General features: G+C 39.5%; 1 protein-coding gene across 1 annotated transcript in view; it reads left to right on the top strand.

Moving 5' to 3' along the window:
- Positions 1–8,704: 8,704 nt before the first annotated feature.
- Positions 8,705–15,936, top strand: part of LOC127653056 (eukaryotic translation initiation factor 3 subunit D) — a 29,184-nt gene continuing 21,952 nt past the window's right edge. The window contains exons 1-6 of the mRNA XM_052139563.1: positions 8,705–8,824; positions 14,093–14,218; positions 14,382–14,427; positions 14,550–14,686; positions 14,800–14,885; positions 14,974–15,046. Of these exons, the coding sequence (XP_051995523.1) occupies positions 14,096–14,218; positions 14,382–14,427; positions 14,550–14,686; positions 14,800–14,885; positions 14,974–15,046 (465 nt within the window). The 5' untranslated portion in view covers positions 8,705–8,824; positions 14,093–14,095. The remainder of the gene's footprint in view (positions 8,825–14,092; positions 14,219–14,381; positions 14,428–14,549; positions 14,687–14,799; positions 14,886–14,973; positions 15,047–15,936) is intronic.

The following is a 15,936-nucleotide window of genomic DNA, read 5'->3' as shown; positions in this document are numbered from 1 at the left end:
TGCTTTATAAACGAGGATCAGAATAAAGCTGGTTTTGCTAAGAAGGGGCGGGGTGACCAAAGCTCATTATCATTTAAAGTCATATGCACTGAAACAGCGTGCTGAAAACAGAGCTGTTTTTGAGCAGGTAAAATTAGTGTTTTCTTAAAATACTAATGAGAATTTTTAATAAAAGTATATTACAAAGTTTTCATTTAGACCCTAAAGATTCATATTAACTTGTACAAAAATGGCATTATATGACCCCTTTAAATCATCCAATATGCAACAAACAACTTCATTCTGGCCTAGTCTCAAAGGAGTCGTGTAGCTAAGAGACCAAATGCCTGGCGGCTGAAGACAAGGAGATAGAAAGTTTTATGATAATTTATTTGTTAGAAAGGCAGGTAAGAGGGTGGATGGAGAAACAAAGCGATTGAGGCAGAAGATGGAAGATGGAAGAAGAGTGAAAAGATAAAACACCAAAGAAATTAAGTAATGAGCTCTTTTTTTTTTTTATTCAAGCAAATTGCCTTCTTACTATCTATTTTTCTCTCATACATACACACACATAGAGGCAACAATCCCTTCTGTAATGGCCGTGCTTTCCACAATTGCCACAAATCTTCGGCTTTCAATCGGTGTTCACAATGGATTGAACTGCCGCCACACCCTTCCGGTTTTGATTGTTTCCTTCTTCCTTATCTCATAGCAATCTCTAGGCGACTCGCCCATTGCAGGATTTGGTCATATGTGTTTTCTGGATTGACCCCCAGTGATAAAGCTTGTTGGTATTTTGGGCCAAAGCCATACACAAGCATGCGTGTGAACTGTGTATCATCTCTAACAGGAACCTTTTAAGCCCAAATAGCCCGACTTTCATAAGCATTCCATTTACGTAGGGCATATTCATCTGATGATTCACCATCTTTTTGCTTAATCAGTGTCACTGTTGTGAAATAAATCTTTCCACTTCTCAGAGCTTTTTGGATTTATTTTCGAAACTCATCCAAAGCCTGCCAGACACCCAATGGTCATCCATTGGGCTGTCGTTGTGGAGGATGGTAATCATTCCTATCGATCCCTTGGGGTTTTAGCTTTCACAATGGTGTGAATATGAAATTGTGAATTTGATGTGCTTGAAGCAAGGAATATAGCTCTCTGTATTTGGGTCTTTTCTCTTCAGCAGTAGCAAGGCCGTGAAAATGGCTTGATGTTCTACTGGTGTAAATGGCCTTTCTTCAGTCATTGTCATCATTGAGATTCTCCCTTTCTGGTTGTAGGTGAAGAAGAATAAGAGCCAACTTCATCCATTGTGACTAGATCAGCAGTCTCAGTCTCATCATGAGTAAAAGCTGGTGTAGCATTTCTCTGTTTGGCTGGATGGATTTAGATTTGGTGATTATTGGAGCTGTTTGTGTAGAGGCAACATAAAGGTCATCAACTGTATCTCCATTCGGACCCAATACATGAGGCTCTGTAAAGGGCATTGTGGAACCATTTTCTCTCAGCTTAGGCAGTTGTGAGTATATCAGTTTGTAAAGTTGTCGCTAAGTCAACAGGTGCTTGCAGATATTTTTGTTCAGCCTCTTCTATTATGTTTGTAGTTTCTGTCTTTCCTTCTTCTGGACATTTATTTGCTATTTTATATGCTAAGCACTCAGTGAACTGCATGGGGCTATTAGCGAACTGCAGAACGCTCACCCTGCCGGACTGTTTATTGTCTCCAAAGATTTCAACCATGCAAATCTCAAGACAGTGCTCCCTAAATTCCAACTAGAGGGGAGAACATGCTTGATCTTGTTTACACAAACATCCCAGGTGCGTACCGGGCGGAGCCCCGCCCCCACCTCGGTTACTCAGACCACTCATACAGACCGCTCGTCACACGCACAAAACCGCACCAGAAGCAGGTGAAAACATGGCCAGCAGGAGCCATCTGTGCTCTTCAGAATGTACTGTCTTCAGGGAGGCTGCAACATATGGCGACTCTACCAACTTGGAGGAATACAATCAGCTACATCAGCAAGTGCATTGATGATGTCACTTTCTCCAAGACCATCACTACATGCTCCAATCAGAAGCCGTGGATGACTGCGGAGGTGCGTGTGCTGCTGAGGACCCGAGACTCCGCCTTCAGAGCAGGTGACAAGGCGGCACTAAGAACATCGAGGGCCAAATTGTTCCGGGCCATCAGAGAGGCAAAGCACACACATGCACAGAGAATCCACAGTCACTTCCAGGACAGCGGCGACACGTGGCGCATGTGGCAGGGTATCCTGGCCATCACCAACAAACAGTTGCCTGTAAAAAAGATGCCTCCCTTCCAGATGCGCTGAATGACTTCTACGCTCGGTTTGAGGTGCAGATCGACGTGGTGGCGAGGAAGACCAACGCCTCCTCCCAACGACCAGGTGCTCTGTCTTAGCACGGCCGATGTGAGAAAAACTCTACGTAGAGTCAACCCACGGAAGGCTGCTGGAACAGACAACATTCCTGGCAGAGTGCTCAGAGGATGTGCAGACCAGCTGGCAGATGTTCTTACCGACATCTTCAACATCTCTCTGGGCAACGCCATCGTTCCAACGTGCTTCAAAGCCACCATCGTCGTCCCCGTGCCAAAGAAGTATTCAGTGTCCTGCCTCAACGACTACCTTCCCATCGTACTCACACCCATCATCATGAAGTGCTTCGAAGGCTCTTCATGAGGCACATTAAGACCCAGCTGGCCCCCTCACTAGACCCACTGCAGTTCGCGTATCGTCCCAACCATTCAACCACCTAGATAATTAGGAGAATTCATGAATTCGGGCCTCACGGCCAGACTGTGTAACAGCTTCTTCCCCCAAGCCATCAGACTCCTCAGTACTCAGAGACTGGACACCTGTACACCATCCAACTTTTGCACATGTCCAGAGTTGCACTTTAATTCATTGTCACTTTATACCTGGCTGCTACCTCAATAACTGCTATGTCCATAGAACACTATTTAATAGTATGTTATGTTTACATTAAGCTTTTTAGAAAGTGTCATCTTTTTACCCTACTCTGATTACAAATGTGTACTGGTCGGCACTGCACTGCACTGTCTCTTACTGTGCCTATTGTCCTGTTCCTTTTAGTAATTTATTGTACTGTCACGTACATTTTGCACACGTTTACACGTGCACATTATGTAGAAATGTTATTTAGTCTGTGTAGTCTCATGTGGTTCTGTGTTTGTCCTATGTTTATTTATGTAGCACCATCGTCCTGGAGGAACGTTGTCTCGTTTTGCTGTGTACTGTACTAACTGTATATGGTTGAACGACAATAAAAACAACTTGACTTGACTTGACTTATAATTGATGAAAATAATTGATGGTCAACCCCTCCAGCCTAATGTTGCACTCACGTACCCAAACTTTTCTATTATCAAAGAGCGGTTGTATCGAGTGAGGCAGGACACTCAGACCAAAGAGAATACAACTCAGCTGTTAGCACCAAAGAGCCATCGGGATACACTCTTCAAGGCGGCTCACTATAACCCAATGGCTGGACACTTAGGTCACAAAAAGACTTTGAACCATTAAATAGCCCGTTTCTTTTGGTCGGGCATTTACGGCGACGCACTCAAATGGTGTGCGGTGTGCCGTGAATGTAAATTGGTGAATCCACCGGCCACCCCAAATGCGCCATTGCACCCTCTGCCCTTGATCGAGGTCCCCTTCGAGAGAATTGGAATGGACCTCGTTGGGCCATTAGAGTGGACTGCACACAGCCATCGCTTTGTATTAGTTCTGGTGGACTATGTAACACGATATCCGGAAGCAGTGCCCCTGAACAACATCTCAACACGAAGTGTAATGGAGGCACTCTTCAGAATTATTTCCTGAGTGGGTTCCAAATAAAATCCTCACTGATCAAGGCACAACATTCATGTCATGTACACTATGCAAACTGTATGAATTATTAGACATTAAATTGATTCACACCAGCGTTTATCACCCGAAAACATGATTCATAAGTTCGCACACGAAGACGCTAAGAATTGGGATAAGTGGCTCGAACCCCTGCTGTTTGGAGTATGAGAGGTCCTTCAAGCCTTAACAGGGTTTTTCCCATTTGAGCTGCTGTATGGCCGCCGGCCATGTGGTATGCTCAACGTCATATGGGAAGCTTGGGAGGAAGGGCCTTCAAATAGCAAAAAACAAATTCAATACATTCTTGACCTTAGAGCAAAACACCACACTATGTGGAAGGTAATGCAGGAGAATTTGCTCCAAGCACAAGAACATTTACACCGACTATAGGACAGGGGCACTAAACTATGGAAATTCACACAGGGAGATAAAGTGCTTATATTGCTGCCCACCTCGAGCTCCAAATTACTCGCCTAGTGGCAATGACCCTTTGCGGCCACACGACGAGTCAGAGATCTAGATTATGAGGTTAGGCGAACGGATAGGAGAGGGGCACGTCAAATCTAACACCTCAACTTCCTCAACCCATGGAAGGAGGTGGTGCCTTTAGCCTTGGTGATGGTAGTTCTGGAGAGGGCAGAGCTTGGGCAGGAGGTATCTCCCAAATCAAATGCATTCACCCCAGTCCCTTGCAGAGACCATTTCTCACTGTCGCAGCTTACAGACATTGCCTGGTTGCAAGCGGAATTCGTGGATGTGTTTTCACCTCTACCCAGTCGCATCTTTTTTTCTGGACATTTGGCAGTGAGGGTGTGGGGGGTTCATTTGAACTACCCGAACCCCCCCGTCTACGAGCCTGAAGTGGAATGTTTACTTGCAAAGGCCAGCACTTCTGCACAACATATCAGTATGTTTGTTGCCAGACTGACTCACCACAATTGTGTAGTGTCAATTAACCATTCAGAAACGTCCTGGTTCATTCTCACAGTTGTGAATTCTGCCGGAGTCTCTCCTTCATCAGTGTCCGACACTGTTTCATATATATACCTAAACTCCGGCATTTACGCTGTCAGTCATATCTGATTTGTTGTTGATATAATATCCGAAGCATGAGCTGTAAAGACACAGCCCTCTTCCTGAAAGTGGGCGGGGAGCAGCAGCTCATTTGAATTTAAAGAAACGCACACTAAATCAGCACGTTTTTTGATTCCACCCAAAAAGAGACATTTACAACATGATATAATAAATGATCCGTGGGGTATTTTAACCTGAAACTTCACAGACACATTCTGGGGACACCTGAGACTTAAATTACATCTTGTAAAAAGGGGCATAATAGGTCTCCTTTAAAAAAAAATTCGACAAACAGCACTAAAAAATTTAAATCATGCATTCAATTAAGTCATACGAGTTTGAGGTGGCATAAGGGTGAGTAAATTATGAGAGAATTATAATTTTTGGGTGAACTATTCCTTTAAGATTGTAAACTAATATTTAGCTTATATTGCAATGTCAAATTTTATTTATTACCCGGAAAATATTATGTCAATGTTTTATCAGATTCAATTTAAAGCTTAGTATGTTTTCTAAGTTTATTTACATTCATAAAATCATATAAAGCTATTTCCAAACTGCATTTGCTATTAAACTGCATAGTGTACCTTCTTTCAATTACAGTGACTTAAACATTTAATCTTATTTGAAGGCCGTTTCAGCAGACTCGGTTCTGCTGAAATTGTAAAATCAACTAAACATTGGTCTGATATAGAAGTTCAAATAATAAGATTACTCACTGGTTTCTTATTTGCTCATAACATAATATTCCATCCTTCCTGTAAATTACCTGGTTGAGAGAGAATGTATTATTGAGTTTCATGTTTAAAATGTATCCATTATAAGGTCACATATTGTCGCACATAATGCCATTTGAATGCAGTAATAAATGTGTCCAACAAATCACAGACAGCCAAATAAATAAGCGTTACTACTAAATCTATATTGCTGAAATGACAATTAAATTGGTTCTCTTTCAGTTTTCACAGAGCTTCAAAATTGTGGCATAAGCTAGCACATTAACAGAATGCAGAAATTTGAAAGGACATTCATGCCCACCCACTCACAGTATGAAGGCAACACTCACAAATGTGTTGTTATTTGCCACAGGGTGTAATGGAAAGCTTTTTCTTGCATGACTGCAGAGCCAGACTTGCAGTTATGAGGAAAGGCAAATCAAATCAATAACTAAAATAAAGAGGTGTTCAGTGATTTGGTCCAGACAAAGGGCAATTTTTTTTTCTTCACACTGCCCAGTAACCCAGTCAATAACATCAAATGGACTCACAGTTCTTCGTAATGAGGCCAAGAGTACGAATGTTTATTTCTATCCAGGCAAAAATGAAAAGATGTAAATTCTAGTAGAGAGAAGATCTCAAATAGTTTGGTGTTATGATGAGAGAGCAGGCACTCAGCAGGAGCTTTTCAACGTGTGTACAGGAAGCCATTGGGGTGCTGGCATCAGGGAGCTCTAGAATCATGTCACCAGTCAATCTAGGTTAATTAGTGAAGCAAAGTGAGTTTGGGATGTCCTTGAATTTAAACTGGAGGAGATATTTGCAGGATAGAGAAAAGTTTCTCTTCTCAGTCCCTTTGTATTACAGTGCACTGCAACAACTGCATAACTGTAGGTAAACATGGGTTGTATTGCATGTATGTATTTACCTTGTACATGGGTAGGGAACGCATTTTTCTCAACATCAAAATGTTAGGTTAAAATGTAATAATATTAACCCCCATAATATGGAAAATAGCATAATATGGGCTCTATAAGTCCTTTTTTTTATAATCAATCCCCACTTTCACTATCAACTCCTCCTATCTACATTTTTTTTTTTTTTTTGGCAGTTCGCTTTCTTTCTGCATATCGTCACCTACTGGGCAGGGAGGAGAATGTATAGTAAAAAATAAAGGACTTAAATATTTATCTGTTTATCACCCACACTTATCATTTAACTTCTGAAGATATGGATCACTGGAGTCTTATAGATTACTTTTATGCTACCTTTATGTGATTTTTGGACCTTCAGAGTTCTGGCCACAGAAGAAAGTCATACACATCTGGGATGGCATGAGAGTGAGTAAATTATAAGAGAATTTTCTTTTTATTTTGGGTGAACTATCCCTTTAAGATGGATCAGTGCATTCATTCACCTACTCAAAAGTGTTTAATATCAACTACCCTTTTAAATAATAAAATATAAAAAGCCAACAGTATCCTCTGGTTCACTTAATGGGATTATCCAAACAATCTAATGGTGTGTCATATTTCAATCATGGACTATCTAATATTTAAATGGAACAAATCTTTCAGGCTCTACTAACCAGATGTTTTTCTTAAATTAAATTAACATGGTGGGTCTCATCAAGTATTCAGTCAGAGCTGTCAAATTACATAAAACCACTAATCTGTAACTTTGATAGAGTCTGCATATGAAAGCCTTGATTAGTTTTACATTGAATGAAGAGAGACAGCACAATTTATATATTAAAATGTCAGTGTGTCCCATGAGACTGGTCTGTTTTTGTCAAGGACAGTTGCTGTCCGTTGAGTGTTATACTCCACTGTGCTCTCAGCACCGCTCTGTTTTCATACATGTGTTTGCTCATCCTGGATCACAGAGACTTTTCCATGAATAAATACATGAAGCTCCTCACATTACCAGGGCCCATGGCGCAGTATGAGATCTGAATTCTGAAATGCATAAATTCAGCATGGAATTTAGTCTTTTATCACTGTGCATAAAAAGGAACTAATTCAAGCACCGGATATATGGAAGGAATTATCTGTGATGCAAAGTGCAAATAGTTGACAATAGATTACATGGGACAATGTCATTTCACTTTTACACACAGTAGGCTATTTTGGAGAAAACAGGATATCATAAATTGCTGGAGGCATTAGGAAAAGTTAGATTGTACAGAAAAAGATGCAAAATACATTGCATAAACTTGAAAATGTACAACACACCGGAAATGAATAGCAAAGACACAGGGATGATTGATGAGATAAATTGTAAGTAACCGGTACTATTAGTGTGCCATGTGTAGAAGAACTTCAGTCTTTTTGCTTTTGCCAGAAGAACGTCGTCTTTTGGGACATTTTGTGAAAGCTTATCTCCAGAAGTGAGAGATGGAGCTGGCTCAAACACATGTGCTATCTACACTAGGGGTAGGCCTAAATCAAATAGTATAACATTTAAAATGTTGCACATGCATGTGGATGAATAGAGTTTGAGACCCTCCAATAGCTTAAATTTGCAAACGAATGGTGGAACTTTTCAAATTCAGACCCCTTCTGTTGAGAACGAAGCTCCAATAGAATTTGTATTTCTTCATACTCATATGTCACAAATCAGAATCTAACTGAATATTTCAAGCAACTCCTTATTTACAGAAGACAAACTCTACAACCACATGATTAAAAAAAAAATGTGTGTGCCATCGTTCTTCAATATTTGCAATTACTTAATCTTCCTAAAGCTCACTTACTGCTAGTGATTAAATAAAATGTAATGAGCCAGGTTGGATTTTATATCTGAGATATTGCATTTGTGTTGTAGCAAATTTTGTATTAGTGTATATAGTGACTAACCTAAAACATTGACATGTAAAGCAGCTATGTATTTAAAACTAACTATGTAAATCTACTTTATTGTTCATACTTCAGAAATAGCCTAGTTCGAATTGAGAGCCATTATTTTCTCGGATGAAATTGTGAGAGCTTTTATCTCTCGTTTTGAGACTTTTATTTTATCTATAACAGCAGTTGTGTCGTGAAGTGCCGTAAAGGTTATGATGCGGATTTCTTTTCGACACGGGACCTCAACCAAACCGTCTAGGAGAAGTCGTGCATCCTTGACTGAAAACTAAACCGTACATCAGTAAAGGTAGGTTTTGTGCGAAATGTCCTGAAATACTTTATTAATATAGTCAGGACAAAACACATGTACTGAACAGAGAAACTGAAGCTCGCGGCAGATGACTGTGTTAAGATGGGTAGTTCTCAAAGCGAACATGTGCGCTGCTGAGTCAATCAGCTGGTTTCACGCGCTCAATCCTTCCCGCGAGCCGCTTATAATTTAAACTCCACAGTTTACACCGTGTAGGAGACTTTCATTTGTTAATTTAATCTATTTTAACATTTAAAACGATACGTTAAAAGAAGAGTGGAGGCTTCCAGTGTGCTTTAGTTAGCACAAAAAAAAAACGGTTCAACATGGCGGCTTTTAAAATCTTGATATATTGTAGCAATGCAATGAGTTGGACCAAGATGGCGCCGGTGTAAGTCGTATCTTTTACAGCTCTTAGAGAATTACGTGCAGTCGTTGATCACATTTATCCTCATATGATTATACATATGCTTAAATGTTCCTAATTTGAGATCGGGAAGATCCCATACGTTTTAAGTTATTTGTCTTGAGGATGTCTTTTTATCTTCCACTTTTTGTTTTTTAAATTAGCCTGCTAATTGCTAAGCGGAAGGAGACGGAGTTTTCTTTTCTCGCTTAAAACAAATCGGTCTCATCAAGACCTTACCCTGCACTTTTTAAAGCAAATGTAAGACGTTATAGCATTAAAACGTGCGCATGACTACGCAAAGACTTGGGGTGAAGAGGATACGACTAAATATTTAGCTGCATACCCAGAGACTCCTACCAAGTGTCCCAACCATGCCTGTCAACATTTGGGTACCAAAATCCGGGAGACCTCTGAGCGGCAGAGGAAGGTTAAAAGTTGTGCCGTTTTGTACTTTTGGAATAAATGTACCACAAAAGAATGCTTAAAATGTGTTTGTTGTATTTCCCCAAAACTACTTCATCTCATAATAAATGTAAAGATGTATATTTCTATAACTGGTTCACTTGAAGGTCTCAAGTTTTGGGGCATTGACATCAGGGAAAACATTTAATAATGTATTTATTAGAAAGATATCAACCAAAGATAAAAGCCTCCCTCTTAGTGCCTTTATGAAATTGAAATGTGATTATCCGTCTCTTTTCGTTCAGAAATTGTGGTTAGATGTTAATAATTCCTAACAAAAATAAAGTAATCCAATTTAAAATAATAAATCGATATTACCCCTGCAATGGCTTTATTAACATAGTCAATGATGATCTTTCACCATTATGTTGTTTCTGCAAGAGGAAGCAGAAACAATCTTTACACTTATTTTTTAATTGTAGGCATCTCCAAAACAGCTCCATTTGAATAATATTTTGTTATAACAATGACATTGACAGTGACACCTCATCTGTTTATATCACTTATCGCTACACCTTATTATTAGGGGTTTCATTTCCATTCTCTCTCCCTCCCTGCTAGATAATTTCTCAATGCTCTTGTATTGCTGTAGGCTGACTTTTCGTTTCTAAACGGAGAGCATGCTCTTGAAATGGCCCAACAAATACTAACAATATGAAAGCTTGTCAGTTATTTGATTTATAGAACATCTGTATGCACAAATCAAACTGTTGATGGTAAGCAGGTCAGTCATATTGAAACACATGGGGGTGCTAGAACACAGAAAAATGAGACATCATTCACAATAGAGCTGATGTTTTTTTGTGTCACTAGATGTCGAAGAATATCGCTAAAATTGTCGCTAGTTGTTAGAGGGCTCTTTTACTCACAAAGGGTTTACATTTATTTATATATATATATGTGTGTGTGCGCGCAGTATAGTGTTACATGATAAATGTATTATGCATAAGTAAAATACCAACCTAACACCATATTAAAGTAATTGTACTATTATTATTAACCATTAAACGCATACCTTCGGTCTTTAGTTCATATTATACGTTATTTCTTACTCAAGGTGGGGCTGTTGTTGACTTGATTTACATTTGACATTGCTATTTGATGAAGCAACGTGGATGTAAACTATAGACTGTGTAACACATGAACAGTATGATATGACTATGGTAATTTGGGTATACTACTGAAATTATGTAAATTGTTCATCTATTTAGACTCAATAATTGCCTGAGAAAATACTTTTGCATAGATTGTTTTTGACACCAGTTGCTTCTCATGCTATTTCAGTGTGAATGTAATGAATCCTGTTCTAGATTTGTCCTGATTTGTTGCATTACCTCTGTGATATATGAAAAATAAAGCAGCAAAATATAGTTGATTCTAGTGTTGTCACAGTACCAAAATTTCAGTAGTCGGTACCAATATCAGTGAAATTTCACGGTACTAGATACCATTTTTGGTTTCAAAGCAAAAACAGGTTACTAAACACTCTTTTATTAACAAAGTTAACAAAACAGCAGCAGCAGAACTAAGAACAGAAATATGCCATTGAGCAACACTTAAATTTAAATATATTATTTTTGAATTATAACAAAACTGTACAATGTATGCTTAAAGTATTTTTTAACACTTATATAAGATTTGCTTCAACTTTTGCAACTTTAAGTTTTTACCAAGTACAAAAAAAAAACTAAACAAGCATACAATAGAATGAATAAAAAACAATTTCCAAACTAATGCGCAAAGTGCTCTCGTATTAATAAAGCTGCATATTGCCATTTTTCTTCACGATAAGAAATGCACAGTGACACATATTATGATTAAATAAGTCGTGCGCCATCGCATTGTAATCTAGCTGCATTAAGTGTGTGCACTCGAGGGAGGAGCGTCCCCGAGGCAGAGTCTCTCTCAGCCGGGTGCAGTTTCAATCTCTCCCCCTTAGATCGGGACATTCGCGCAACTCATTGAAGAGGCGCTCACCACACAGAGAAATGCCAGTTTCTGTATTCTGTAAAACATAAGCTGCTTCTGTATTATTTGAACTTTAATAAAGCTATAACACATTAAATATAACTGCATTTGTAACGCTGGGATGTTTCCTTTAAAGAGCTCCGGCTCCGCTTATTCCACAACGAGACTGAATTTACTTTTTTTTTTTTTTATTATTATTTACAGTGGGTACGGAAAGTATTCAGACCCCCTTACATTTTTTACTCTTTGTTATATTGCAGCCATTTGCTAAAATCATTTAAGTTTATTTTCTTTCCTCATTATTGTACACACAGCACCCCATATTGACAGAAAAACACAGAATTGTTGACATTTTTGCACATTTATTAAAAAAGAAAAACTGAAATATCGCATGGTCCTAAGTATTCAGACCCTTTGTTCAGTATTTAGTAGAAGCACCCTTTTGATCTAATACAGCCATGAGTCTTTTTGGGAAAGATGCAACAAGTTTTTCACATCTGGATTTGGGTATCCTCTGCCATTCCTCCTTGCAGATCCTCTCCAGTTCTGTCAGGTTGGATGGTAAAAGTTGGTGGACAGCCATTTTCAGGTCTCAATGGGGTTTAAGTCAGGGCTCTGGCTGGGCCATTCAAGAACAGTCACGGAGTTGTTGTGAAGCCACTCCTTTGTTATTTTAGCGGTGTGCTTAGGGTCATTGTCTTGTTGGAAGGTGAACCTTCGGCCCAGTCTGAGGTCCAGAGCACTCTGGAGAAGGTTTTCGTCCAGGATATCCCTGTACTTGGCCGCATTCATCTTTCCCTCGATTGCAACCAGTCGTCCTGTCCCTGCAGCTGAAAAACACCCCCACAGCATGACGCTGCCACCACCATGCTTCACTGTTGAGACTGTATTGGACAGGTGATGAGCAGTGCCTGGTTTTCTCCACACATACCGCTTAGAATTAAGGCCAAAAAGTTCTATCTTGGTCTCATCAGACCAGATAATCTTATTTATCACCATCTTGGAGTCCTTCAGGTGTTTTTTAGCAAACTCCATGCGGGCTTTCATGTGTCTTGCACTGAGGAGAGGCTTCTGTCGGGCCACTCTGCCATAAAGCCCCGACTGGTGGATGGCTGCAGTGATGGTTGACTTACTACAACTTTCTCCCATCTCCCGACTGCATCTCTGGAGCTCAGCCACAGTGATCTTTGGGTTCTTCTTTACCTCTCTCACCAAGGCTCTTCTCCCCCGATAGCTCAGTTTGGCCGGATGGCCAGCTCTAGGAAGGGTTCTGGTCAGTCCCAAACGTCTTCCATTTAAGGATTATGGAGGCCACTGTGCTCTTATGAACCTTAAGTATATATAATCAAGCTGTGAAAGTTTAGAGTGCATCTGGACTATGATCTGTGTAATTCCTCTCCTCAGTCACGGACTGCAGTGCTGCTCTTGCGCGTCATTTACAGTTTAATTTGATTTCATTTTACGTTAAATGAGATCAAACGACTATTCGACAATGACAATTTTCTCGTCATTTTTTTATTTTCGACGTTGTCGATAATGTCGACTAATCGTTTCAGCCCTAATGCAAATTATATGATTTTTAAACTAACCTGCTTTATTTGCTTGAATAAATCCGGGTGTCTGTCTTTCGGGTGCTTTAATAAGTTTGATGTGTTTCCTCCTTTCGTCAGAAAATTGCGAAAGCAGCGTTTACAAATAGGTTTTTGCTGATCTACGATGTTTCCCTTTTCATCAGCCTCAAATACAAAGAGTTTCCAAACCTGGCTTTTTTCCACTTTTGTTTTTGACAAGATTCAGTTTAGACTCTGCAGCAGCTTTGCTTGTCGTCATCTTTTGCTTGTTGTGAGCGTTCAAAAGTTCCCGACTCTGCATTGGTACCGGGTAGACTCGGTACTCTGGTACCTTCAGAAATTCTGGTATCGTAAACATTTTTTTGTTTCAGTACAAACTTGGTACCGGAGTACCGGTATTTTTGACAACACTAGTTGATTCTATTATTTTATTATTGTCTTGAATATATTTTGAAAAACTTGCACTTATCTGGGCATTTTGTATATTTATTTGTGAAAGATGTACATGCCAGGTCTATAAAGACCTAAAAATGTAAGTGTATTTGGTGAAATTCCCATACATTTAAGGGTTAAAAATTGTTGGTTCTATTATTACTACAGTAGACCACTGTTATCATTATACTGTATTCTTGTATCATGCTGTCATGTGATTTTCCTTCCATTGTTTCCTCTGTATTTGGTTCACCACTTGAAAATGTTGGTGATGTTAAGTCCAAGGTCATTGCTCAAATAAAAGGAAAACATTTCTGCACTGATACTGTTTGCATAATATTAAGAAGAGAATGTTTCTCAGTTCTCACATTTAAATAGAAATGTCCTTGGTGATTTCATATTTTACTTTATCTTTTCTGTCAGGCAATGGCAAAATTCCATGCACCTGTGATCCAGGACAACCCATCAGGATGGGGTCCTTGTGCTGTTCCTGAAAAGTTTAAAGACATGCCCTATCAGCCTTTCAGTAAGGGAGACCGACTGGGAAAGGCAAGTCCTTATTATTCCCTAACATCTCTACCAACGTCTGAAATATAAACTGTTATAATTGTAATTTTTCACTGGTACTTATTGTGAAATCAATGAGCAGTCTTACTGTAGGCCATTTGGCTATATTGTACTTTTAAAAAGAATATATTTTTCCTATACGCAGGTGGCTGACTGGACTGGAGCAACATACCAGGATAAGAGATACACAAGTGAGTGTTCTCATTATTATTTTTATTCGCCCAACCCGAATTGCTAAGTGTGAATAGCAAGCCCATGCTTTCTTTGTAAAAGTCACTTATCAGTCCTGATTGTGCTTTTCTGTTCTGTGTAGATAAATACTCCTCTCAGTTTGGAGGAGGCAGTCAGTATGCTTACTTCCATGAGGAGGATGAGACCAGCTTCCAGCTGGTAGATACTGCCAAGACTCAGAAGACTGCCTATCAGAGGAACCGTATGCGATTTGCTCAGGTAGAGCTGTATTCTGAACATGTATTTTCTGTATCTCACTCTTACGCTTTTGCCCGCTCACTGTTGTCATACCTTAAGCCTTCTTCATATGCTTGACTCTGCCTCTTCTGCAGAGAAATCTTCGGAGAGACAAAGACCGCAGGACCCTCACTCAGTTCAATATGCAGACCTTACCTAAGAGCGCCAAGCAAAAAGAAAGGTGAGTGGTGATTAACCAGTAGAAAACTGAAGACTGAAACTTGGTTGTGCCCTCAACACACACTCACCCAACTTCTGTTTCTGAACAGGGATCGCATGCGCCTGCAGAAAAAGTTCCAGAAGCAATTTGGGGTGCGGCAAAAGTGGGATCAGAAGTCGCAGGTGTGAAATACGTGTGTGTCATCAATATATTGATGTTACGTCTCTTCATCTTTTACTTTGATCTCAAGCCCCTCCAGCTCCTCACCTTTTGTTTTGTATTTTTCTGTGTTCCTTTTTGAGCTCTTGCACTTTTACAACCATCATGTTTTTTTCTTGAATAATTACCTTGAATTTACTTGAATTAATTGTCAAAATTAACACACTAACTCATGCGATTCATTTAAAATATTTAACACGATAATTTTTCTTAATCACGATTAACGCATTTACCAGTTTTCACATTAGATTCTGATGTTTCATTCAGTTCTGTGTGAGTTCTGAATACTGCTGTACACACCAGAAACACAGAACAGCGATTGTGTGCCAGTGATTGAGAAAAGACCTCTTACAAAACAAACCCAGATGGGATTTGTAACAGAAATTAAATACTTTGCATCTTTCGTAAATTGGAATTTTACCTCAGAAGCACGTCAAATCACCTACAAGCTAAACACGATATATGGCACTGATGAGGGACCGCTGCGCACCTTGTTGGATTTCTCCTGTGGCAGGTCAGTCAATACTCTGCTCAAAGATGATATAATTTCAATTTTGTACCCTTGCTACTGAGCTTTCAAAGTGTCAGCTAATGATTAACGGACAATTCAGATGAAGTATCCTTATGTGGGCAATGCCAGCGCTAAAAGCAGAACAAGACGTTGGTCGTTTCGACATGGCATAGTAATTTCTCACTGAGAAATCAAAGTTCCCTTGATCATTTGATATATAAGAGGCCATTGTACTATAAAAACATCCTGTAAGTTTCAGAACTCAACTTTCTCATTAGTCTATAAACAGCTTATATAGAAGCCAACATGACAGGATGTGGAATGTGCCACTTTATTGCATTA

The sequence above is a fragment of the Xyrauchen texanus genome, chromosome 12, assembly GCF_025860055.1.
Source record: "Xyrauchen texanus isolate HMW12.3.18 chromosome 12, RBS_HiC_50CHRs, whole genome shotgun sequence".
NCBI lineage: Eukaryota > Metazoa > Chordata > Actinopteri > Cypriniformes > Catostomidae > Xyrauchen > Xyrauchen texanus.
The sequence above is the reverse complement of the archived record's forward strand: the minus strand, read 5'-3'. Positions and strand labels throughout refer to the sequence as shown.